Genomic DNA, 24,545 nt, shown 5'->3' on the forward strand with positions numbered 1-24,545 from the left:
TCTTGAGAAGTAATGCATTAAGGATCTGCCTGCCATATGATTTGATACTATTATTTACAGCTCTTATCATTTAGAGATTTGATCTTGGATTGGATTTTATGTCAGATAAAATGTGGAAGAATGTAATACTTGAAAATGACGAATGTATCATTCATTCTTGTATTAGTATCCATGAGGATAAGGAAAATAAAAAGAATGAAGTGGGATGAAATAATGTTGCTATTTTGTACTTCTTTTTTTTAAAGTACTGCATTCTCAAATTACTAATCAGCGACGAGATGTTTAAATTCTCTGTTTTTAAAACTACTTTTGCTTATTTAATTTTATTATTTAAAACATCATTAAACGCCATTTTAAATCATCAATTCATTTCTAATTATATACATCCATAACTATACACAGTATCAGATTCTTCTCCATTTGCTTCTTATTATTATACATGTTATCAGTTTTTTGGTTTTCTTATTAAAAAAATGTTGAAGTTAATTTCAGTTTCAATTTTGTAACGAATTGGAAAGCACTTTACCATTGGTTTCTTTTGCTATTTAATTCATGTAGATTTTTTCGTCCGCAGTACACTGCATCGCAGCAGTTCAGATCCAGATCCTTTCCGGATCAACTGGAATTCAAAATGCCCCGGTGATAAGATTTAACATTTTCAGTAGTGTTAAATTCAGGAATGGGGTAGGTTTTAATTTTGGCTGGTAAATTTGTACCTTTTTAGGCTTGTGCTTGAGGTGTATTCGTCGACTTTTATAATTTCGACATGCTTTTCAGAAGAAAATTGAAGATTCATTTGGAATTTCAGTGAATGGAGTCTATGCCGAAATTCAGAGTAAGTTCCTTTCCAGGTATTGAATTTGCAACTTCATAGTTCATCCTATTTTCTTTTAGATTTTATTTTAAAGTTTGATTTGAAGTCCAATCTTGAAACTGGAAAAAAATTTTCTGAAAAAAAATTTTTTGTTCTAATTTCCAAAAAAATTTTACTTGAAGTCTCAGTTTTCAGATTCTTTGTCTTCATGGTTACCAACAAAATGCGGCAGTTTTCCGAGAGAAATCAGGCAGCTTCCGGCGCCCCATGAAGAAGTACGCCGATTTCGGTAGACTTTAAGTGTTTCTATCATACTGGAAAGTTTTTCAGTGTTTGTGCAAATAGTCCGAAAATATAACGGTCTTTTTATTTGATATTTGTCTTTCATTCATATAAGTTCGTTGATTCTTTGATCCTTGGGCAAATTGATCCATGAGTTGTTAGAATACTGAGTTTTGCCGAGCTGTGCGTGAGGTATCTATCTTATTTCATAATTATTGAGTAATATTAAAACATCAATCTTTTTCTTTTTCAGTTTTTATGAATGCTCCGCATGAGGTTGAATGGGAACATATTTCACAAACTGCAAGTGATACTATATCAGGTAAAGCTTGGAATTGATTTTGTGCTATTTTGATTACGAATTAAAGCAATTCTTAAGCTTCTACGGTGCACTTATTTTTTCTTTTTATTATAGGATATTTTTGAAATTTATACTGGAATTTCTAATTTCGTAAACTACTGAAGTGTAGGAAAAATGTATTTCGTGAAGTGCTTGTTTCCAAATCAACTGCAAAAAATTTAATTTATTTGAAAACCATGACTAATTTAGTATAAAGTTATTTATGGTGTGATGAAATGAGTTTCTTTTGAGTTTTACATGTCACATTTCTCAAACTTTTGATTGTAGCAAGTGTAGCACCGATAGATTGTCGAGGATGGTGGTATGTCTCGGAACGTTTTCATACCAGGAACGTGAAAGATCATGAGGGCTTCGAGGAATCTGTGCAAGCAGTTGTCAACTTTGCTCAGAAGGAAGTGAGGTTTCTTTTTTTTTTCATTTTTTGTGTTTTATATAGATAATAGATTTAAAATTAGTACGAATTTTTGTTTTTAATATCGAGAGAAGTTTCCACAAGTTTGGATGGGAAGCATTTATATTAATGTTTTATTCCTCAAAATTTTCTTTTCTTACTTCAAAAAAGCGATATTTTATTCACTTAAAGGAAAAAGCGATGATTTTAGGGGCCTTTTGATGGAATACTTGGTTTCAGTCAAGGTGCAACCTTAGCTTTCTTATTATCTTCTTTGAAACAAAAAGGAGGTACATTCTTGCTTTTTTATTCATAGTTTTAATTTTTGGGTGTTTTTATAGACTTGCTGAACATGTAAAAAGGTTTCCAACAATTGTTTATTTCAAGTGGTAAACAACAGCAACAATTTTAAGCGAAGATTTACTTGGAGTTTGGATTTCAGATTTTTTTCTTTATTTGCTTTTAGTTATGTTTTTATTTCAAAGTTCAATCTAGTGATCAGATTTCAGATGTGAATATCGATTTTAGATTTCTAATTCTGATATCCGGATTCCCGAGCAGAAATCTTGATCATCAGGGATTGAACGAGATGGCTCGACCAAATCTTCCATGCCTTCATGTATTCGGCGAAACTGATAAAGTTAGTTTTTATCTCTTTCTCCAAGAAAGATGATTTTGCAGATATTTCGGAGAATTTATAGTGACTTTCACATCTTGATCTAGAATTTTCTGTTAATGTTTTCTGTGTTTTCAAATGTAAGGGAAGGCATTTCTTGATATCGAACGATGGAAAGATATATTTTTATGGTTGTTGTAACGCAATTACACATTATTTAAAAATATTATTACTGGAAATGTTATAGTTTTAGGCACTAAACTTTAGTTTTTGGTGTGATCATAGCTTTTTTTACACTTATATGAATAATGTATATACACGTAAATTTCATGCACATTCAGTAAATTTCCATATAAGAAAAGAGAAATTCAGTGAGATTGAAGATGGTTGAGCTTTTAAAAGTGGAGTTTTATAGATTTAGAACTAAAATTGTGTATGATTTCAAAAATAATCTTGATTTTCAAAACACAGGTCGTCTCTCATGAACTAAGTGCAGAGCTTGTGAAACTTTTCGACAAAGATATGGTTGTTGCAGTTAAACATCCAGGTGGACATATGATGCCTAATATGTCCAAATATAAGACGGTGATTGATAAATTCTTTGGAATAGTCAAAAGTGTTGATAGCATTTAAAATAAATCACTGATACTGATGTGTTATTATACCACACCATAAAAATTTCGTGGTGAAACGGCAGCAGGAAGTGTTCAAGTCAAATTAGCTTTATTTTCCTTGGCTATATGTTAACTTGTCAGAAGTTATAGGTTTAGTAATATGCACAGCACACTAATCAATTTGCAATTTTAAGCATGCTAAAATATTACTCTCGTTTGAATATAAACTAAGCTTGAAGCATTCAAGTGTATCAGTATGATGTTTGGATGCATGTAGTAAAATATTTCAGCCAATATCAGATGCGAAAAATATTGCATATTTGGGTTATAATATAAGTGTTGTCCGATGATCTAATTGTGTCAACAATAATTCAAAAAGATTATTGACCTTTTGTTCTGTAAAACAACAAAAGATGGATTTTCATTTAGACAGATATTATCAAATTTTCATAAAATGGTATATTTTTTGGAAAGGAATATTTTTCAAAGAAAAATGAGATAAAATCCTAAATAATCAATAGAGACGACATATCTTCTTGCTCTTCTTTCCTCTAAATTTCTTTGTCAATCGTAATTGGAAGATGTAGTAATGTACAATTAGTCTTTTGCAATCAATTTACGAATTTAAATTTCATTGTTAATTTTAGATGCAGTTATTCTATGTCTTGTTTCATATTTCCTTAGCAATTGAAAATTGAAAGTATATATGAAAACAATTTTTCAGATATTGAAATGATAGCTGGAAGATTTACTGTAAATATGTGAAGTTTGATAACATTTTAAAGTGGAATCTGGGAAAATTGCATCACCTATTTATGCTCAAAATCAAGGAAAAAGTGTTTACATTTTGTAATTAATAATAGTAATAGTAGTCATAGTAGTCATATTCGTATGTTTCATCAAACATTTTTTGTGATTTGCCTGATTTTTGACCATTTTGTGGGTTTGATACCGTTCGTGGCAGGTGCTGTCGATTACGTCTTTGTCGTTGTTTGTAATTCTTCCGATCATGACCTTTTCTGCCACTTTTGTTTTTCTTTTTTAAATCTGCAAGTATATTAAATGATACTTTTTAATAGTATTATCTTATAGCACCTAGATATTTTATTTTTCAATTTTTTCAGTGATGTCATTTTTCATTTTGTGTTAATTCATCAGTAGTTGAATACTATAAAACGAAATTTCTGAAATCCGATCTTATCTTACAAAGGCATAAATTGGAAGTTTCATCTTTTGCCGAACAAGTGGGAATGATTTGGGACTTTATCAAAATTTTCAGTGATATTTTTAGATGAATGAAGACAACATGAAAAACAATTACCATGATGAAATTGAGAAATTAAGTACTTTTCCATGTAACAGTCAAGTGATACGTGTCGCATAGAGAACTTACCGTGTGGCGCATCCCAATTTTCAATACCGAATTTAAGAATTTCAGTGTTATTTGCTTTGCTATCCATTTCATTATCAATTTCTCCACTGCCCTCAATGAGGTCATCATTTTTGGTATCGTTTAGTCTATGGGTCATATTGAAAAGTGTATCAGTTTCTTCCGAATTTGTATTTCCGAATTTATTATTACTGGAAAGTTCTATTCCTTTAATACTTTTCCAAGCACGTAACACTTCCATTTTTTCATCCTGTGAATCATCATATTTGGGCTTGTCATCTTTAATATTTTTCCAGGCAAGTATTGCTTCCTCTCTTTGATCTTGTGAATTGTCAAATTTTGACTTGTCATCTTCCTTAATACTTTCCCAAGCACGTAACGCTTCCTCCCTTTGATCTTTTGAATTATTAAATTTCGACTGGTCATCTTCTTTAATACTTCTCCAAGCATCTACTGCTTCCTTTTTCTGGTCTTCTAAATCATCGGTTTTTGTTTTATTTTGAATTTTTTCCGGTACCAAGCACTTTTCATTTATGAATTTAAATGGTTCACAGCACAGTTCCTCTTCATCCATACATGGTTTCAGGTTACAGTGGCGGACGTGTACAATATGCGTACCATTTCTAAAAGAGCAAATAATAAAATTTAAATTCCTTCTATAAGAATGTTAAAGTTATAAGAAATTGCATCTGTGAATGATATCTGTAAATTTTCTTCATCAAAAATTATTGAAATTTTCTGAAAGATTAACCTTAGAAATAAATTTCGAGAATAGTAATACAAACATACGGAAAGATTAGCGTACGGTTTTGTATGCCACATCCACCGCATGAATCTGAACATTCACTCCAGTTGCTCCAATCTTCTAAAAAAATAGTTGAAACAATTTCTGTCTTTTTTAATTTTAAAATTTCTTGTCAATATTTATAGTTGAGCGAATTTCAAAATATTCTAAAGTGACGTCTTAATAAGGTACTATTTGAAATTTGCAAATGAAGAAATTTAACTTACCATTTGATAAATCGATTAATGATTTGTCTATAATGGAATTCGTTTCGTTCTCCTAAAACGGTGACTTTTTCAAGCATAATTTCAAATGTTTGTTTGTGTACTTACAAATTCATTTTAACTCATTTTAGCATAATTTTATTATAATTTAAAAATTTATTCCCTTACATGACTATATAATTTTTGCACCATTTTACAACATAGCTTTATAAAAAAAAGAAAATTACTTTTATTTTGTATGGCATAAAACTTGCTTAATTAATAAGATGAACTTTTATTATTAATTAATTAGATAAGAATATATTTTAAAAAATGCTTCTTATTTAAATTTCAAATTTAAAGAACTGAATTGTTACTTGAGAAGCATTAGCCTGTATGAAAAGAAATGATAGGACTGTAAAACAGATGAACAACATGCAGAAGAATGGTGATCTGAGTTTATCACAAATGAATCGGTCGTTATATGTGCATGATAAGATCAACAAAATGATCATCGTTAATGGATGATGACCTTGGACCTATTCTATTTCCAAATATCTTCAATGGATTATCATTGGTTCATAGCAATCTATCATATCTCTAAGATATGGAATTTAACAAAATGATTAGCTGTAACTTTTACTCATAAAATTTCGTGAAAATTGGATAAGCTTTCTTGTCCATTGTTTTGATCATTTCTTTTTGTTTTACAATTTATCTAGTCACTGTACTGATTTCAATAAAACTGATCTAAGAAATTCTGATCTAAAAAAATCGATCTAAAAACTGATCCAAAAAAATAAAAAAATTCGATATTAATCAACATCACTTAGCTATTGTTCGCAGTTTTTGCATTAAAATTTATCATATTTAAATTAAATGTTAAAGGTTTTATTAATCTGAAATTTGAAAGTAACATATAATTATTTATTTGTAAATGATTTTGTAAACTAAGATAATATCGAAAATGCTATAATATTCATTTGAGGGTTGATCAATGTATATATCAAAAATGATCAATTCTTGATTGTTTTATCGATTGCTTTTTAGAGAATCAAAATGTTCAGAGGTAGTAAATTTACTTATTTATTGAGCTTTTAAATTTTAAAAATAAATTAGGTTGGAATACTGCGGTTTATTTACATTATATTTCTTCCTTGCTTTTAATATCAAAATTAAATTGAAATTTTAAACGAAAAAAGGGATAGGAGAAATTCATGGTAGGATCGTAGTTGAAAGATTTTTTTGAAATTAATATTGTACAGAAACAATTTGATATTTTAAGTATTTTTTGATAATTGAGTTTCTCACAGCAAAACGAATGATTTGATAAATTGATAAGTTTGACAAGAGTTTATGAAAAAAAAGTTTTAAATATTATAGTAAATAGCATTATTTCTAATATAAGCAATCAAAAAAATATAAAAGCAATGAAAGTTTACACTTACAAATGAATATTCATCAAAGGAACAGCGCTCCTTATCATTTTATCACTGTTATCACTTTGAAATCAGTTCAACTTCATTTAGCTGTTATTATATATCAGAAATATCACTGTTTGTCGATGCTATCAGACTTCAACGGGTCAAAATTTACAAACAAAGAACTGCGTTACAATGATATTTACGATAATAAATTCCCCAAAGGTTATTCCATAAATTTGTTGGTTATCAAAAAATAAGCTTCTTTTAAGTAAGATTAATATTTATTGTTGGAATTAAACTCTTCCGGTCTTCTAATTTCGAGAATAATCTGATAGCAATTATCAACTCTTGTATACATCATACTAAATCTTCTTCGATTTTGTTTTCCCTAGTGGAAAAGTGCAAATGTCCGTATGATTAATTGCTATTTTTTAATCAATAACTTGGCCAAAAATTTTATAAATGCTCAAATTTTGTTTGTTTCTGTTTCTAAAAACACTCAAACATAGATAAATTGCAATTAATTTCACTTACTTTGATTATTTGATAACTATTTGATAGCTCTCTTCAATATTCAATAATAATCGATTTAATCATTTGTAAAAAACCGAATTCAAAATCATATAAAAGGCTTTTAAATTTCATTTTAAAATTTGATAAATTTATAAAAAGGAAAGAATAAAATTTTCTTAAACTTAAAAAATTTACTGAAATTTTAGCAACGATTGTTTTTGTTTATTTTCATTTTTATTTAAACAGTTTACATTGTGAAGCGAATTATTTTTCAAAAGAGAAATTGGATGCTAACAGTAAATTTCATTTAATAATAAAGTAAGAATGATATTACTGATCGAATTTTTTCGCAGTGTTCAATAGATGCATTTGCAAATGTACAATGATTAATTTTTAAAATGTTTCAAAATGGATGAAAAGTAAACATAGCTTTGTATTTAAGTAACCAATATTTTTGTGTAAATGTATTGGAAATTTTAGCAGCTTTTTAAAGTGTTCTCAAGAGAATATGAAATCAATAATTTATGTACTCAAAAACTGGTAGACATTAAAATCGTCTTTCAATCAACAATAAGACAACAACATGGGTCAACGAAAGCTTCCATAATCTTCAAGAAAAGTTTTGGAAAATTTCAAAACACGTAAAGCATTATTTATAGCTGATTGTGTTACTAATTATGAAACAAACAAAATTTTGAAATTACATCAATTTCTTAATCTTCAAAACAACGTAAATATGAATTTAAAAAAAAAGTGCTGATTGTTTACTTGAATAGAAAAAATTTTCCTTCATTTTAGCAGAAAATTCTTTACTTGAAAACATCAAATTTTTGAATTTATGAGAATTTTTAAAATTCTCATAAATTCTCAAATTCATATGTTATATTCATGACATTTTCATTCATTTCTGCCTTTTTTTTTCTTTCCTTTTTGTTTTCTTGTTTGTTTTCTTTTTTTTTTTTTCGTTTTGTCATTCATTGAGAAGATTAAGTAGGAATTTTAAGTGAATGAATACGAGAAGAGAATTTTGAAACGATGATAAAATTGAAGTGAAATGAAGAGAAAGCAAAGGGAAGGAATGATTGTGGAAGACAACAAAAGCCATTTGATAAATGATGCGATGGATATTTGCTATGGCTAGGATATGAAACGGTGTAACGAATGAGGAATGAAATCACTAGGGACAGAAGCCTTAAAAACTTTCTGATTTTGTCTATCAAACATTGTTGGCTATTTTCATAAAACTTTTTCAGCTCATCGTAATGCTTATCTGAAGACAATATCTATGAATGTAAGAAAGTAAGCGGTAGAATAAAAACTATAAAATATTTTCAAAATGTTTACTACATTTTTATTTTTCATCTTTGAGAGCCATTCATCCAGTTTTCTATCTATTGCATCCCATTCTCCGGAATGCTGTACGGATATTCGTTTTGAAGTGAATAGTTGCTGATTAGAAAAGGATGAAATTGTGCTTTAGAAAAATGTTGCGCATTTCTTTTAATATTATTATGTTAATTTCATTTTTGTCATTTTCTTTATTTGCCTGATAACAGTTTATTGTTTTCTTTTTCCTCTTCTAATAAATTTCTTCTCAAATTTTTAAAATTTATTGAAAATTTTCGATTTTTTAATAGAATTTTGAAACAAAAAACAAAGTTTCGTTCACTTCTTGTTTCATTTTTTTTATTCTGAAAGAATTTTCTAAAATTGATCTCATCATAAATTATAAATTTATGACATCATTAATTTTTGTTCATCTTTGTCATCGCTAATAATTTCAGCAATTCTCATCTTCTTTTGAAAAGAAAAGAAAACGATAAGAGACTTTTTTCTTTTATAAATTTCATTGAAATTTTAAAGCTTTCTTTTGAACTTTGAAATCTGCAAAAAAAAAAAAGCGCTCTAAAAGGAGAGAAAATGCTTTTCAATCATATCTAAACCAAATTTAAATCTATTCATCATGATTACGCTAATTTTTATTTCATCACAAACTTTAAAATTAAAATGATTCATAGAAGTAAATTGATGAATTATTTTTTTATACCCATTCCGGCTTCATTTATTTTAAAATCTAATCAAAACTAATAATAAATCTTAAAATAGCTCACTAGTAGCACTCAGTGATAAAATGATTTCAGTGTGATCGTTTAGCTTATCATTTCACTTAAAGTATATAATTTTTACATACTAATTGTAGTAAATCAAAGTTTGCCAACTAATCTTGAAAAATCAAAATAAGCAATCTTTTGCCGTTAGGCATACAAATTTTAGTTCAAAGTGAAACCAATTATGATGATTTATGGCCAATATAATGTGTCATAAATTTTTTTATGTTAAATAAAACTTTGATTGCATTTAATCGCAAATATATTCCCTAATCAAGCTTATAATTAAGCATGCTGCTATTTCACCTAGAATAATAAATTTTTCCAAAAGAAAATTTTAATTATTTAAAAATATTATTTAAAATATTTGTTGAAGTTATTATCATTAAAATTTTTGGCCATTATTTTGATTATTCTTAAGAAAATTATCAAAGACAACTTTGAAAATTTTTTTGAAAAAAATCACTAACGATTGTTTGAAAAGCATAAAGCAAACAAAATAACAAATCAAATTACTATTGATGGGAAAAGTTAAAATTGTAAATTTAAAATTAAGCAATGTTTGAATAAGCAGAAAATCCCAATCAATGTGTTTTAATTAAATCTTTATCACTCTTATCACATATTGTTTAAATTTATTTTTTTATACTTTTGAACACAGTGATTTTTATTTTAAGAAAAGAATTAGTAAATTGAATCCTTATCATTCAATGCAAATTTTGGTACTAATGCATATTTTGTCACTTTTAAAATTCAAATATTTCATATTCTGTTCTATAATAGTGTGATGTTATTACCTCTTCGTATAAAATAATCGATAATTCAATGAGTCAATTATTATCAGTAAAAAAATTGATATCTTTGAAAAATTTCAAAAAATAATCCAAAAATTTTCCCAACAATAATTAGGAAAAATTCTGCGTCATTTTAACATATAATTTAATATAGTATCGTTAACTTAGTGATCGTTTTACGTTTGAGCACGTGAAGTGTGATTTAATTCCAATTATAGTGGATTTATTGTAAAAAAAGAAATACATTCATTTTCTAACTTTTATCTTTCTTTTTTCTTGCTTCCTAACTTCTTCAAAACTTTTTTAACTTTAAAACTTCTTTAAAATTTTTTCATTCATGAATAAAAACGATACAATTTTTGATGATTTATAAATTATACAAAAAATTTATAAATTTGCTAAATTTTCATTGTGAAAAGTAGTATCTTCTTATTTCCGCAATTGTGATTTGATCTTTGTTCTGTGTTCTCATCGCTATTAATTTGGTCCGAATGTGATGAAGCCTAAAATAAAATATAATTTATAATATCTAATTTAGCAAAGTATTAGTTAAATCTTTACTTTCTTTTATAATTTCGAAATTGCAATAGTAAATCGCATTTACTGAAAATATTAGAAGCAAATATTATTTAGCATTCTGTTAGTAAACGTCGAAAATTTTGGAAGAAAAAAAAAAGAAAAAGACCCATTATAGGGTTATTGACATGCAATGCAAGGATTTCAATAATTTTAAAGCTTCTGAATACTTTTATTCCATTAAAAAAAAGAAAAAGTGATTGATTATTGTTGAGGAAAAGAAGAAGCAACTTGCGCCCTTTCATGTTTAACATCCTAGCAACACAATAATTACAAATTCAATCTCTTTTTATGTTTTGAATGACGAAAAAAAGGCCAAATTGAGAACCCTTCTACTCCTTCCTCTTCCTTTCTATCTTTTTTTTCCGACTGATCATCTGGCCATCCTTGCATTCGTCTTCAATTTTCACAAATCTCATCGAAAATCAGCAATTTCAATTGAAAGCTCTTTTTTTTTCCATTCCACCCGAACAAACTAGCATTTACTCATTCATTAGTAATGTCAATAATCATAATTATTGGAATATTCCATTCAAAATTTTGATAATTGGAGGTTGTAATCACTTAACATTACTAATAACATTCATAAATTCGTTAAATCTAAAATAAGAAACTTTTTTCTTTCAGAAAAATTCGAGTATGTCATCTTAAGCTTACACATAACAGTTTCAGTTTTGTTTGATAAAACAACTTCTTGTGATTGAGCAAGATAAGATTAAAGGATGTATTCCAATAAATCAGTAAGAGAAGTTTAATTTTGATCGATCGAATGATTGGTGACATAAATGATATAAATAACTACGATTATGCAATTATGGAATTATCGAAGGACTTCTCTGATAATTAAATGTAAGCAAAATACTTATATAACTAGATTTTGTTTCTTTAATTTAATTTTCATTTTTTTTGAATAAATTTAAACGACATTTTGTTGTAAATTGCATTAAAACACGCAGTTTACATTTGTTTTTTTTTCTTTTTAGCGTAATAAAAGAAAGTTTAGATGCACTTAAAACAGTTCAATTATTTATTTGATGAAAAATTTATACATATTATTAATTTACAGTTATGTATAAATTTATTGTTGTGTCGTTATTGCTGTCAAATAATAATGACATACGCAGTTGACATCGAAAATCCCGTGGTTAGATCTTTTAACAATTTGTGAATACCTGAAAAGTTAGTTAATAATATTGTCTCTCGCAATGGAAGAATATTGCAAATTGAGAGAAATAAAATTTCAGTTTCGTTTTGTCAAAATTTTTGCGACATTCATTGTTTGAATTTCTTTTCATTCAAACAATTAATGTTTTAGTTTTCTTCTACAGAAACATCAATCAATAAATTTGAAATTTCTATTAACTTTAATGAATTGAAGTTTCTTTTTTTTCTCCTTAGCAAAAGCCACGACCACAAACACTGTGGAAAGCATTTCGTCATAAATTTCATTGGAAATGTTTATTGACAACATTGCTGGTCCATCTCTGTATCAGTTATGGCTTGTGGTGCCATCTGACTTATTATGTATATTCTGTTCAAACTATTTCAAAGTAAGCTTAATTGTTACGTACTTCACGTAATATCAGATAAGTGTAAAAGATACCACATAGTAAATATGTCTAAACATTGTCTCAGTTGAATTTTTCGAACATTTTTTTTTATTATTTTTTAAATTAAAGAATTCAAAAATAAAAAAATTATAGCGCTAATTATGCTAGCTTGTGAATCAATACATTTTCATTATAGTACAAACAATATTGTTTAAATTATTTGTAGCTTTTTCAAAAGCTATTTGATATATATATATAAAGTAATAAAACAGAGATTATCCTTTATGCTAAATAGTCTATTAAAATTACAGGTATTCATATGGGCCATGTTCTCAGGGATATAATTTTATACCATTAGCATTTGGCATCATGTTATACATTGCTTATATTATGGAGTGCTGGCATAATCGTGCTAAAATTAATAAAATTAAAAAGGTGATATGTAAATTAGTCCGTTTCTTGTAAGAGGAAATTAAGAAAAGGTTTATATTCATCAGAAAATTGGAAATGAAAATTCTCTATATTGGTTAATAAAATATTTAATTTATTCGTCTTGCTAACTGGCTTAAAATTTTTTTGAAAATTTTAAATTTGAATCTTAATTGCAAGCAAAATTAATACAATACTTCATAAGTTTGGTTAAATTTAGGTTAGTCATATTGAAGCGATGGAATACATTGAGAAGATGCGAAGTGCTCCACCAATAGTTTGGTGGAGAAGTATTTGCTATCATTATGTAAGGCGAGCAAGACAAGTTACCAGGTATACTATTAAAACTTTTTTTGTTTTTATATCATTGGAAAAGAAGATTAGTACAACTTTTAAATTTAAATTATAAATCGAAATTCCAAGTGGTAAGAAAATTATAAACATAGCTAATTTGATTTCTTAATTCTCAAATGTCTTAAATCCCATCATATAGAAAAGGAAAGTACAGAATTAAGTATTGAATTTTATTTCCTATTATTGTCAATGTCAAGTATATATAAATACATATACATTACGATGATTTGTTAAAATTGTTAATATTTCTTGTTTTTTTAAACATTCTAAACTTCGGAATCTCAAAAATTTCTTTGGAATTATGAAATTAACTTATAAAGTAAGTTATAAAATTGAAGGTATAGAAATGGCGATGCCATCTCAGCATTGCAAACTTTTTATGAGCGGGTCAATTCACACGCTGCTGGCAGTGTTTTCATATATGATGCATGTGGTGTTAAGGTATCTTTTTAAATTAAAATCTGAATTTTTGATTTTTAAAGAATTGAGGAATGGATGCTACTGCCTATTTGAAACTTTAATAGTAAGTATTGAGTTTAATATGATAATGTGCAATCCACTACTTTAACTGATATGATGAGCATGCAAAACAAAAATGAATGATAAGTTAAATTATTGTGTTATTTAGAAAAGTTCGCGGAAGAATAATCAGAAATTTCATAGTTTTTATAAAGTATAATGTTGTCGAATATGTCGCATGCAATGCTTTTTTCCATTAAGGAATCGATATTTCTTCAGGATATATCGAAATCGCTAATTGATTTGGAGCGTTATCCAATCACTAGGATCAATATCAGTAAAGGATTCATATTTGCATGCATGCAAGCAGCTAATGAATTCGAAGATCAACGTTCACGCTTTTTTATCGAAAATGAAATCCGTGATGATTATATGGAAGTAGTTAAAATTTTAGTTGAAATAATTAGGTGATGAGACGAAATAATAATGATAACTAAGTGATAGGAGATGATAATCATTGAATGTTCAGCAAACAAAGGGAAGATTTATTATGGAATTTGAAATTTAGGTACGCGAAGGTCTCGATTTTGCTGGAATACAATTTATTGAATCATTAATTGTGTATTCATCACAATCCAACAAGCGTCCTTGGTATCTAACCTCAACCGCCTTTTGGATTTCTAGCATCGTTTTACTTAGCTGGCCACTAAGACTTATTTGTGATCTACGAACCGCTCATGTTAACTACCAGATTTCTAAATTGTTCGGTACGAATTATTTAAGGTAAGTTGTTTTAAAAAAAAAGAAAAAAAATGATAAAATTAATGTGTTTGTTTCATTCCCATTCATTTATTCTTCCTTGCTATCAAAAATCTATTAAAATTTTAATTTTAGTCCATCAAGTGTGAATTATACTGGTATGTTAACTCATGGATCAACAGTTGATAGTCATGAACTTACATCAATAATGCAACATGATAGTTACCTTGTTGTGCCAAGTTATAGTGAAGCTATGCTTATGGAACCAGCCAATCAGGCTAGTTATTATAAGGCTGCACATAGAAATAAAATTTGTAACTAAAATCTAAAATCATCGCTTCTTCTCAGATTCATTACTGATATGATTATGTAAATGGAACAACAAAATTAATGAATCGATTTTTTCTTTTTTTTTGTTTTCAGATGAAATTATTCATAATTAAAAAAACTAATTAATGAAATCAATGAACATGTATGATGCCATAAAACAGATACAAGCTTAAATTAAACACTAATCTAAAAAATCTGAATTCACTATACTCTATTTTATAGCATGTCCTTCCAAATGGTCATTTCCGGAATCGGAATCGTGTTGCAACAACATGCGGTGAGGATGTTTCTATTGTGAATTACGGTACCGTTCGAAATTCACCAAAGCGCTTCTGGCGAAATGAGTCCAGGCGATCATCAATCGGGCGCAATTTTGGAGACCGTATTTCTTTCCAAAGTCGCTCTTTGAGTTTGATGTTCAATAAGTAAGTCTTTGTTTAGTGCTTTATCATTAGTGATTGATTCTATTACAGTATAAATTCCTTTATAAGATTTAATTAAAGGAGTTGAAATTAAAAAAAAATCTATATTTTTCCGGAAAGTTCAACTTAACTGAAAAAGTTAGGGATTTTACCTTAGCACCATTGCTTACTTAAATATAAGATATTAGGTTTATTTAAGTCAACTTAATTTCAAATTTTCATAGATGAACCATTTACTTTTTAGTGAAACTGAATTTCCGGATTTTAGAGTAACTGGTCGATCAGACCCACTGATGGTAACTACTCCGCCATCAGCGTTACCACGAACACTAACCGGTTCTCCACGATCAGCAAGTATTGCTGGTCTGTCGACAGCATGGCGTTCACCTGGCTATAATACAATAAGTGAAGAACCGATGGATGATCGATATCCTTTGATCGAACCGATGAGACCTATCGATGAAGCACCTCCGCCGTATGAGGTATTCAAACATTTTAGTTAGTTAATATGGAATGGAAGAAGGAACAGTGAAGTATTTCTTGTAGCACTTGATACTCAAATGTTACTCAATCAGTGATTAATGATTATTGCAGGCAGCGTTGAAAATGTGTGCACCATTTTATAAAAGATTACGACGATCAGCAAATTCGTTGACATCTCGCTTGAATTCATTATCGCAATCAACTAGCAAAGAACTTTCCTATAAGAGACAAATTGGTGTCGAAGATCAAGGATCAAGTAGAAATAGTGGCTGTTGAATGAAACAATTTCAAATTATGTTTACTCGTAACCTTCTTGTTGTGCATTTTGACAGAGATAAGTGGAAAGGATGTTATTATATTGCGCTAACTTCTCATTTCTCACATGTTTCTTTCGTTTCTTTTATTTCATTTATGTTCTAAAGATATTTGTTATTTGCAGTTGTTCGTTAATTTTTGTGTAAATGTGATTTGTCTAAAATATGTGAAGTGTGAGCCAAAAGTGCCATACATTAGATAAGTAACAGTCACATAAATGAATAAAAAGAAAGCAAAAAACAAATGATGTAACCCACGTAGAATACAAAAGTTTTCATTAAAAGTTTCCAAAATTAATCTTTAAAGTAAATTGAACTGAAATAAAATGGATCAAATTTCACTAAATCAAGTTGATTCGAATTTAAATTAAAATTGAACTAAATTGAAATATAGTAGATTTTATAGTGCATGTATCTATTATCTTCATCTCTTCTTTTTAAGATTGAAAATGCAAACATTTTAAGAGATATAATTTGAAAACAATAAAATGTGACATCGTTTCATCGATATGAATTATCTGCTTTAGACGATGATTATTGCATTAATGGTTGAAAGCTTCCCTTTGATGCTTCTACCCTTATTACCATTGCTGGACAAGAAGGATATTATAAATGAAACTGCAAACATACTTCCTCATCTCAAATTTAGATCACTCTGTCATCAGACGTAGATGGTTATTTTCTTCAATTTTTATAACTCGCAAATACTTATTCATTCTTTTTTTCATATATTTCCACTTTCCCATAATTTTTTTGTCACTTTACAAGTGTCAATTTTGTTGAAGTGAATTTTCACAGAATTATTTTAATTTTAATTTGTAATTCTAACATTTCTGGGAATTTTGTGGTGATTAGTACGACTTATTATTTAAGCAATATTTCTTGCTCTACTTTAGAAATTTAGAATTTATAATACCATACATTTCTGTTTCAATGTGTTTCTTACATAGAGAAAATAATGTTTAAATATTTGAAGTAATTGAAAAATGCTTTTTGCTAATAATTTTTTGCTAAATTTTCTTTTCAAAATATCCCTTCCTCTAACTTATGAAACTTTTTTCTGCTTTCAAACTTTCAAAGTGCTTTTGAAGAAGGAAAGATATGCTAAATGAGACAATAAAAAAATGCATTTTTATAATTCATTCCAAAACAAAATTTATTAGGAAATTACAAATATTCTTCATTTTTTATATATTCAATTTCCAACAAATATATTTGTATTATTTAATGGAAAGAATTATAGGATTGAAATCTAATTAAACAACTATGGTGAAACACCACCTCTCCCTCTCGCTCTCTCTCTCTCGCTTCTGTATAACTATTTAATATATTATTATCAATCATTAATTTGATATTTTGGATGAATTTTCAATTACATTAGTCTTTTGCTCTCCTTAATTTTGATTTTATTCTTTATTCTCACATTATTTATTATATTATAGGGTAACTTTTAATTACATATTATATGACTCATTATACAATAGATTAGTTGATCTGAAATACCTGATCATTTGAATGATTGAATAAATCAAAAACAAATCGATTGACAACATGAGCCATTATTGCTTTCTTTTTCTGCAGAAAAGGAATTAAATGATGAAATTAGTTCAACAAATGAATTTCTCTGAATTAATAAAAATTTAATCAAATAGTTCAAGTCAAAATATTTTGCTATGAAATATTAATTCAAAATTAGTTTTTTTTTTTCTTTCGTTTTTTTTATCATTTAATGAATTTCTTCTTCTTCCTATTGAAAGAAGAAAAAAATAATAATGAATGAACGATGAACGGATAAAGGAGCGATAATTAAAAAGAGACGAAGTTATGGGCGGTAAATGAATGAAGAACAGTGGAAGGAGAAGGTTGAATGAGATAGATAAGTGGTCGAACTAATTAATTTAACGAATGAAATAAATGCATTGATAGTGAAGAAATGATAATGATAAGTCTCATTGCATTTTCGCATCTGGTATTATTAGCGGTGATAGCAAACGATGGTATGTTATGCTTTTGTTGTATTATATTTAAATTATTAAATTCAAACTATCAATGAATTCTATAATTAATAAATTATCCTAGAATAATTTGTTTTTCTTTCTTTTTTGGAAATGCTTTTAGATTTCCTAATTAAAAAATGATAACTTTTCGTACCATTGTTATCAGATTATCTACTATCAGATATGCTATAAATAATAAATCATAATAAAGATGATTCAATAATAGATTTTTATTATAAATTTAATTCCACTAATTGTATTTCATTCCTCTTTTCTCATACAACAAAAAACTAATTTTGTTACCAATCTTTGTTTACATTTATACAAATTTTTCCGCTGATTTTCGGGTTGTCAGCTTAGTTCTGCATATGAACTAATCAACCTTTGAACTTACCTATTAACTATGAACTTACATATGAATTTCTGCATATGAACTAATCAACCTTTGAACTTACCTATTAACTATGAACTTACATATGAATTTCTGCATATGAACTAATCAACCTTTGAACTTACCTATTAACTATGAACTTACATATGAATTTCTGCATATGAACTAATCAACCTTACCTATTAACTATTGTTCATTCTACGTACTTGGGTGGTTTTTTGGGGGTATTTTAGTGATCGTATTAATTCTTCATTATATTTATGCATTGCGCGTTGTTATAATGTTGATTTTTGCGTTAATGTTGATTTTGTCTGGTTTAATTACCCAAGTTTGAGGCTAATTTACTACTGGACGACATTCAGTTAGACTGGGTTCCTTATTTCATGTTAAGCGTTTAAGAGCTAAGTCGATATCGTCCTTATATTGATTAGTTTTTTTACCTATGTTGATCAGTTTAAAATAACTTTATCATCATTTGCCATTTCTTTATATTTCTCTCCTTTCTTCTTCTGCGACGCGGGATTAGTTGAATGTTTCTACCACTTGTCGTTGATTTTTTCGAGGCGCATCAATTTCCCCTTGATGATTCTTGCCCTTATTTCATATTGCTGGCATAATACTTCTATTGTCGATTTTTGGTATAACGGAGTTAGATCCAGATTTGTATTTCATCGAGTAAGAGTTGAAACGTGGTTCCGTACTTCCTCAAATAGTGTTATAACCGTTTCCATCGTTTACAATTTTCTCAATTTAATTCTGAAGTCTTAATTTCTGGGAAATCCGGAATCTCTTGCAACAACATTTGAATCCCTGATTTTAGCGTAATGTCATCGATTAGATTGATTGCTATACTCTAATAGTACCGGTTAGAACTACAACGAGGAAAGACGATTATGATACAATAAACTCCAATTATTTCTCGAGAAAATTTAATGCTGTTAACTGCCGTATATGGTGCAATCACTCTACCATTCAGTCTTTGTCCTCCATTTTATCTTAATCCTCCCTCTGTCCTCTCTCCATCACTTCTTAGAACAAGTAAAACTTTTCTACTGAAATGATGAAAATCAAATTTCTAACATCTCACATTTTGTAATTTTTTTTTTTTTGGAATTTAAATAGTTTTCAACAACTCGAAAAAAAATAAATTATAGGACGTTTCGATACAGGAAATAACTATTTAAGATGGAAGTGATGTTACTGCACACATACACAAAAAAAGAATAAAAAAAAAAAAACAAATACACAAAAAAAAAGAAAAAAAACACATACATAAAAAAAGAAAAGAAAGAAAAGAAAAGAAAAAAAAAAAGAAAAACAAATCAGAGCCAGCTTTATTACACGATCACATTCCAATTACTAATTGCAAAATATCTGGAAACTTTCGAATAATAGACTAATAATTATAATCCTTTTCCAAGGAAAAAGTTACATAACATCAATATGGAATTAATCCGGAAAAAGAAAAAACAATAATCGGACTAAACTGCTATTAAACAATTCAAATATGTGAAGAATTCTAATACAGAACACGTTAGTGTTGAAAGTCTAATATATGACCCCAACCGCTATCACAGACAAATAAAACTTCAGTGTTTCAGCAAACACTGGTTTTTCACTGAATAACCTAAATAACCGCTTCAGTGATACCCGCTGTGTGCTAATAACAATCTTCTTTCAAAAAAAGAAAAAAAAAAAAAAGAAAAAGAAAACACCTTTTTATATCCCATACAACCTTTGAAGTTGTTAAAATGGATTTAAATAAAGCAAGAGACAATAAAATTTTGAAAATTTTCAATTCATTGTAGTTCTTGACTTATCTTCAAACAAAAAAATTTCAACTATTGTCCTTGACTTAGTTCTCAATTTTGGGCAATTCGTTATTGTACTACTGATTAATTTTACAGTGTCAACAAACTAATACCTGAAAACGACATTCATACAATGTACATTTTTACATGCAATGTCTTGTCAAAAGTAGAAATAACTTAAGCCTAATAACAGAACTAGTTGCCTACTGAGGATTATCAGCCAAAACAGCAAGACTTCTTGACTGGAGGTGGGTCATCAATAATCAGTAAATCATTTCTTCGCGATGCACCATAATGTGAGGAGGAAGTTATATCTATGCCTTGGAACTTCGAATGTTGCGCTCTTTCGACCAAACCTTTAAAAATCCCAGAGAAGTTATAAGCTGGTTACAAATTCTTTTAAATTTATATTTGTTAAAACCATTATTAGAAAACCATGAAACTATTAACCAACTTCAGTAATAAATCAACTATAACAAAAATTTTAAATCAAGCAGCCTTTGATCTTTTCATTTTGGGAACTTGTTAGTAAAATACTCCGTAGAACGTACTAATGCAGGATAAAAAAAAAATATCATACAGTATAGTAGTATAGTTATATATAGTTATAATATATACATATAGTATAGTTATATATAATATATAACAAAAAAAACTTGGCACACCCCAAACTAAATCTTTCATTAAAAGGTGGACAAGATAATAATGTCGTTCATTCAGTAAAATTAACAAACACAAATTGTTTTTGTTACACATATACCTTTTACGAGGTAATCAAAAACTTGTGTTACACCGATGTTATCTTTAGCTGAAGTTTCAAAATATTTCGCACCAATCGACTTCGCATATCTAAAAGTTTCAGCAAAAAATTTTTCAGTTTTCTACTAAAAATCATGAAGAATCATTGTGTGGAAAAAAAATCAAATTTAGAAAAAAGTCGAACCCGATAGCTTCATCAGTATTAACATTTCGATTTCGTTCTAAATCCATTTTATTCCCAATAATCATTAAATAAACGTCATCACCTAACATGCGTTTCAGTTCCTTTACCCACATTTTTACCTAAAAACCTGAACAAGTATGAATATATAATCCTTATCAAAATAGTAATAAAAACACTATCAATTTCAGCAGTATGAGATTTATACACTCTCCTAATAACAGCATAGTAAATAGCAATAAGCTAAAAGACGGCTCTAACTGTATATTAGTATTCTAAAAAAGACTTACTGGTCAGCTTTACACTTGCTAATAAAGATATCGGTAATCCGAGTTACATATTTCAAAGATAATCGGTGTTTCAGAAAAAAAAAATAAAAGTTCCAGTTGCGCCCACTCACGTGCCTTTTCAAAGGAATGGCTATCCGTGACATCGTAAATCAAAAGAGCACCATGACTGTCTCTGTAATATATAGGACCAAGTGCATGGAATTTTTCCTGTCCGGCTGTATCCCATATATTCAAAACCACTGTTTGACCATCAACATGAAGTTTTTTGCTCAAAAATGAAGCCTAAAAGTTCAAGAATGAAATAATTTTACAAGTATAACAAAGTCAATCCAATTCATTTTTTGAGATTCCTTTATACTTTCATCAATCAACTAAATAAAATACGCATACTCAGTGCGTAAAAATACCTGCAATGTTGATACGTGTTGTGGGCTGAATTTGTTTTCCACATAGCGTAACATCAATGAAGTTTTGCCCACAGCACCTTCCCCCAGTAATACGATCTAAAACGAAACTGCTTAGACCTTCCCCGAAATGTATTTCGGAAACTTAACATCTGTTTAGTAAATAACTTCATTTTCTACAATATAAGCAAAGTGTTGGTTCCATGATTTATAATTTTCTCACTAATACACTCTTGAAGCCAAAAAGTGATTCTTGAGTCATGTTCGTTTGCATTAATTAGCAAAAAATTCATTCTTTTCTATAAAATTCAATCCAAATAACATAAAACCAGAAGAAAGCAGCAGTGACCTAATGCCTGCAACACAACCAGGAATTAATTCCAGACACGCTGCGAAATATCACTATTTTCCCCATCAAGCCTCGACCGCCCGCAATCAACAGTCATACTAGGGAAAACCTTGTACGGCAGATCTGTTTCTCTTCTCAAGAAACTCATGTGAGATCGTGACCTGTCCAACTGGCACACCATTTCAGAAGTATACATTGACTGTGCTTCTCTTATACTCCAATGATTTAAAGTTTATTAACTCCAAAACAGATACCTTAAAATTGAACAATGAACTGCTCGTTATCGAAGTACTGGGTACCGTTTCCATTTCAGGAAATAACCCACTTGTTAAGTAAGTAACCAAACTATAACCTGATATAATGCAACAATGATGTATGATCTTAAAGTAGCACGTGGAAAGAAGCACTTACGAAAGTCCCTAGAAAAGTGTCCCAGTGTTCGAGTAAATCTTCGCAAAATTTTTCCATAATATCAACTGATATCCGTTTCCCACAAATATTTCACTGTTTGCGTATCAAGTAAAAAATGTAACGATAACAGGAAATACCTCAGACCATCAAAACAAGAAATGACACGACATTTTTATAGCCTTCGGCAGTTTTTCAACTTAATGGTTTCTTTTTTTTTTTTTTTCACGACAGAAAATATCTTAAAAAGGTGACATTCTCTGTAAAAGTACTCATCAAATATAAAACTAACAAATTGCTTTAACACCTCATAAATGTTGAAAGAACACATCATTTAGAATAAAACATAAGATTTCCGTAGTTTATGTCCTTTGCCAATATTAGTTTTCTAACACAAGCAATTTTTCGAATCTTCTCAAATCTAGGAAAAGCATGATATATGATATAAGAGGTGAAAAATAATTTTTAGGACTGAGATCGCAATAAACAACATAAAAATATAAATAGAATAGTTAAACTGACAGCTACAACTGTCCACACTGCGTAATAACAATAGGAATTTTCGGTTTGTTATTTTGACCTGTTGGAACGTTTTCGATTTTCCTCACTGTTAATAAACCATCCAATACTCTTCCTGCAAAAAACGTTCCCATTAGGAATACAATGGAGAAAAAATATGGTATGAGACAATTCTGCGCCTGGAAACCAAAAAAGTTAGATATTTCTTGAATAATGAAAAGTGACAGAGAGGAAATAAAAGGTAAAATAACGAACAATTAAATGAGAGTAAGATGGGAATAACGAAACTCGGGAAAGAATGGTCTGTAACAAACTAATAAGAAACTACAAAATTGGTTCGAAACAAGCGTTTTACTGTAATTTGATTTGAAATTAACGTCTCAGGAAGAAAGAGTCACTCCCTACTAACAAGAATAGATGAAAGGCAAAATAAAAATCAATAAAATTTGGCTAAATAATAGCTAACCAAAAACGACATGCTTCTTATCAAGAAAATCACACTTCGCACAAGTTATGAAAAACTGACAACCATTTGTGTCTGGTCCGGCATTCGCCTGCAATAAAGCTATCAAAACTTTGTTTATAAAAAATCGAAATCATTACTTTGCTTTAATAATAAAATAAATCACCATTGACAAAATTCCCGGTCCTGAATGCTCCAAATCAAAATTTTCGTCCCTGAATTTCGATCCATATATACTTGTCATGCCAGTACCATCACCCTGCAGGAAAGAATTTAATAAAGCATGAACAACATAATATAAAGAGTATTGAAAAAAATGAAGTTGGTAAAAAAGTTGATCACTTTTTAGTCTCATATAAAATCTAGTCAATGTAGCAGTAAACTTGGAATTATTAGCAGAAATTTTAACCACATACCATACTGAAATATCAGATTAATTACGATAGATTATACAACAAGTGACTAAGAAAATGAGGAACTAACATTGACAAAGTCACCTCCCTGAATCATAAAATCTTTGATCACTCTATGAAATTGGGCATTTTTATAACCAACCGGAACACCATCTCTGCGATATTCGCCAGTGCAAAATTGTCTAAATGAGAAGCCGAATTATGACAAATATTCGAAGAACTAAGTTGAAAAAATGCCAATTATAAGGGGTACTCGCTACTCACAATGACTCGACATCATGCATCAGTTTATTCAACAATATAATAGTTTAGTTTTTGCAACATTTCCTTCAAACCTGAAATTTTCGGCTGTTTTAGGGCAGACATCTGCAAATAATTCCATTTTGATTGTTCCTATGGGTGCACCACCAGCAGTCATTTCCATGAATACTACGGGATTATCAGGATGCCTTAACTGCTCCGCTAAATGGTCGTAATCACTCATATTTCCAGGCTGCAACTACACCACCGTTATTATGACACTAAAATATCGCCTCTTATTTGTCATAATATCGAATAAATCTTGTTTGCTGTGATGTCAAATTAATATT

The 24,545-nt window shown here is 28.8% G+C and overlaps 5 protein-coding genes across 5 annotated transcripts; 2 read left to right on the forward strand and 3 right to left on the reverse strand.

Annotated features, from left to right (window-relative positions):
* Positions 1 to 811: 811 nt before the first annotated feature.
* On the forward strand, positions 812 to 3,097 carry Bm2374 (GH07367p, putative; the record flags this gene model as incomplete). The annotated part of the gene is made up of 7 exons (XM_001902370.2): positions 812 to 835; positions 1,010 to 1,103; positions 1,350 to 1,418; positions 1,725 to 1,852; positions 2,060 to 2,138; positions 2,358 to 2,488; positions 2,936 to 3,097. The coding sequence occupies 7 exons, from the start codon at positions 812 to 814 to the stop codon at positions 3,095 to 3,097; spliced, it is 687 nt and encodes a 228-aa protein (XP_001902405.2).
* An 834-nt stretch (positions 3,098 to 3,931) lies between these two features.
* Bm11073 (Uncharacterized protein) lies at positions 3,932 to 5,970 on the reverse strand (the record flags this gene model as incomplete). Its single annotated transcript, XM_043079150.1, has 5 exons — positions 3,932 to 4,125; positions 4,472 to 5,091; positions 5,258 to 5,333; positions 5,480 to 5,531; positions 5,833 to 5,970. The coding sequence occupies 5 exons, from the start codon at positions 5,968 to 5,970 to the stop codon at positions 3,932 to 3,934; spliced, it is 1,080 nt and encodes a 359-aa protein (XP_042935084.1).
* Positions 5,971 to 11,981: 6,011 nt separating this feature from the next.
* On the forward strand, positions 11,982 to 15,932 carry Bm7617 (Uncharacterized protein; the record flags this gene model as incomplete). Its single annotated transcript, XM_043079151.1, has 11 exons — positions 11,982 to 12,014; positions 12,269 to 12,420; positions 12,732 to 12,855; positions 13,070 to 13,182; positions 13,542 to 13,644; positions 13,942 to 14,100; positions 14,231 to 14,445; positions 14,557 to 14,653; positions 14,974 to 15,176; positions 15,442 to 15,655; positions 15,768 to 15,932. 11 exons carry the CDS (start codon positions 11,982 to 11,984, stop codon positions 15,930 to 15,932), a joined length of 1,578 nt encoding a protein of 525 aa, XP_042935085.1.
* A 4,453-nt stretch (positions 15,933 to 20,385) lies between these two features.
* On the reverse strand, positions 20,386 to 22,460 carry Bma-rab-21 (ras-related protein Rab-21, putative; the record flags this gene model as incomplete). Its single annotated transcript, XM_043079152.1, has 6 exons — positions 20,386 to 20,525; positions 20,930 to 21,018; positions 21,113 to 21,231; positions 21,541 to 21,681; positions 21,807 to 21,902; positions 22,407 to 22,460. The coding sequence occupies 6 exons, from the start codon at positions 22,458 to 22,460 to the stop codon at positions 20,386 to 20,388; spliced, it is 639 nt and encodes a 212-aa protein (XP_042935086.1).
* Positions 22,461 to 23,084: 624 nt separating this feature from the next.
* Positions 23,085 to 24,439, reverse strand: Bma-cyn-11 (peptidyl-prolyl cis-trans isomerase 11, putative; the record flags this gene model as incomplete). The annotated part of the gene is made up of 5 exons (XM_001896565.1): positions 23,085 to 23,194; positions 23,546 to 23,633; positions 23,709 to 23,801; positions 24,026 to 24,137; positions 24,291 to 24,439. The coding sequence occupies 5 exons, from the start codon at positions 24,437 to 24,439 to the stop codon at positions 23,085 to 23,087; spliced, it is 552 nt and encodes a 183-aa protein (XP_001896600.1).
* Positions 24,440 to 24,545: the final 106 nt, after the last annotated feature.

The sequence above is a fragment of the Brugia malayi genome (assembly GCF_000002995.4).
Source record: "Brugia malayi strain FR3 genome assembly, contig: Bm_v4_Chr2_contig_001, whole genome shotgun sequence".
In the NCBI taxonomy this organism is placed as follows: Eukaryota; Metazoa; Nematoda; class Chromadorea; order Rhabditida; family Onchocercidae; genus Brugia; species Brugia malayi.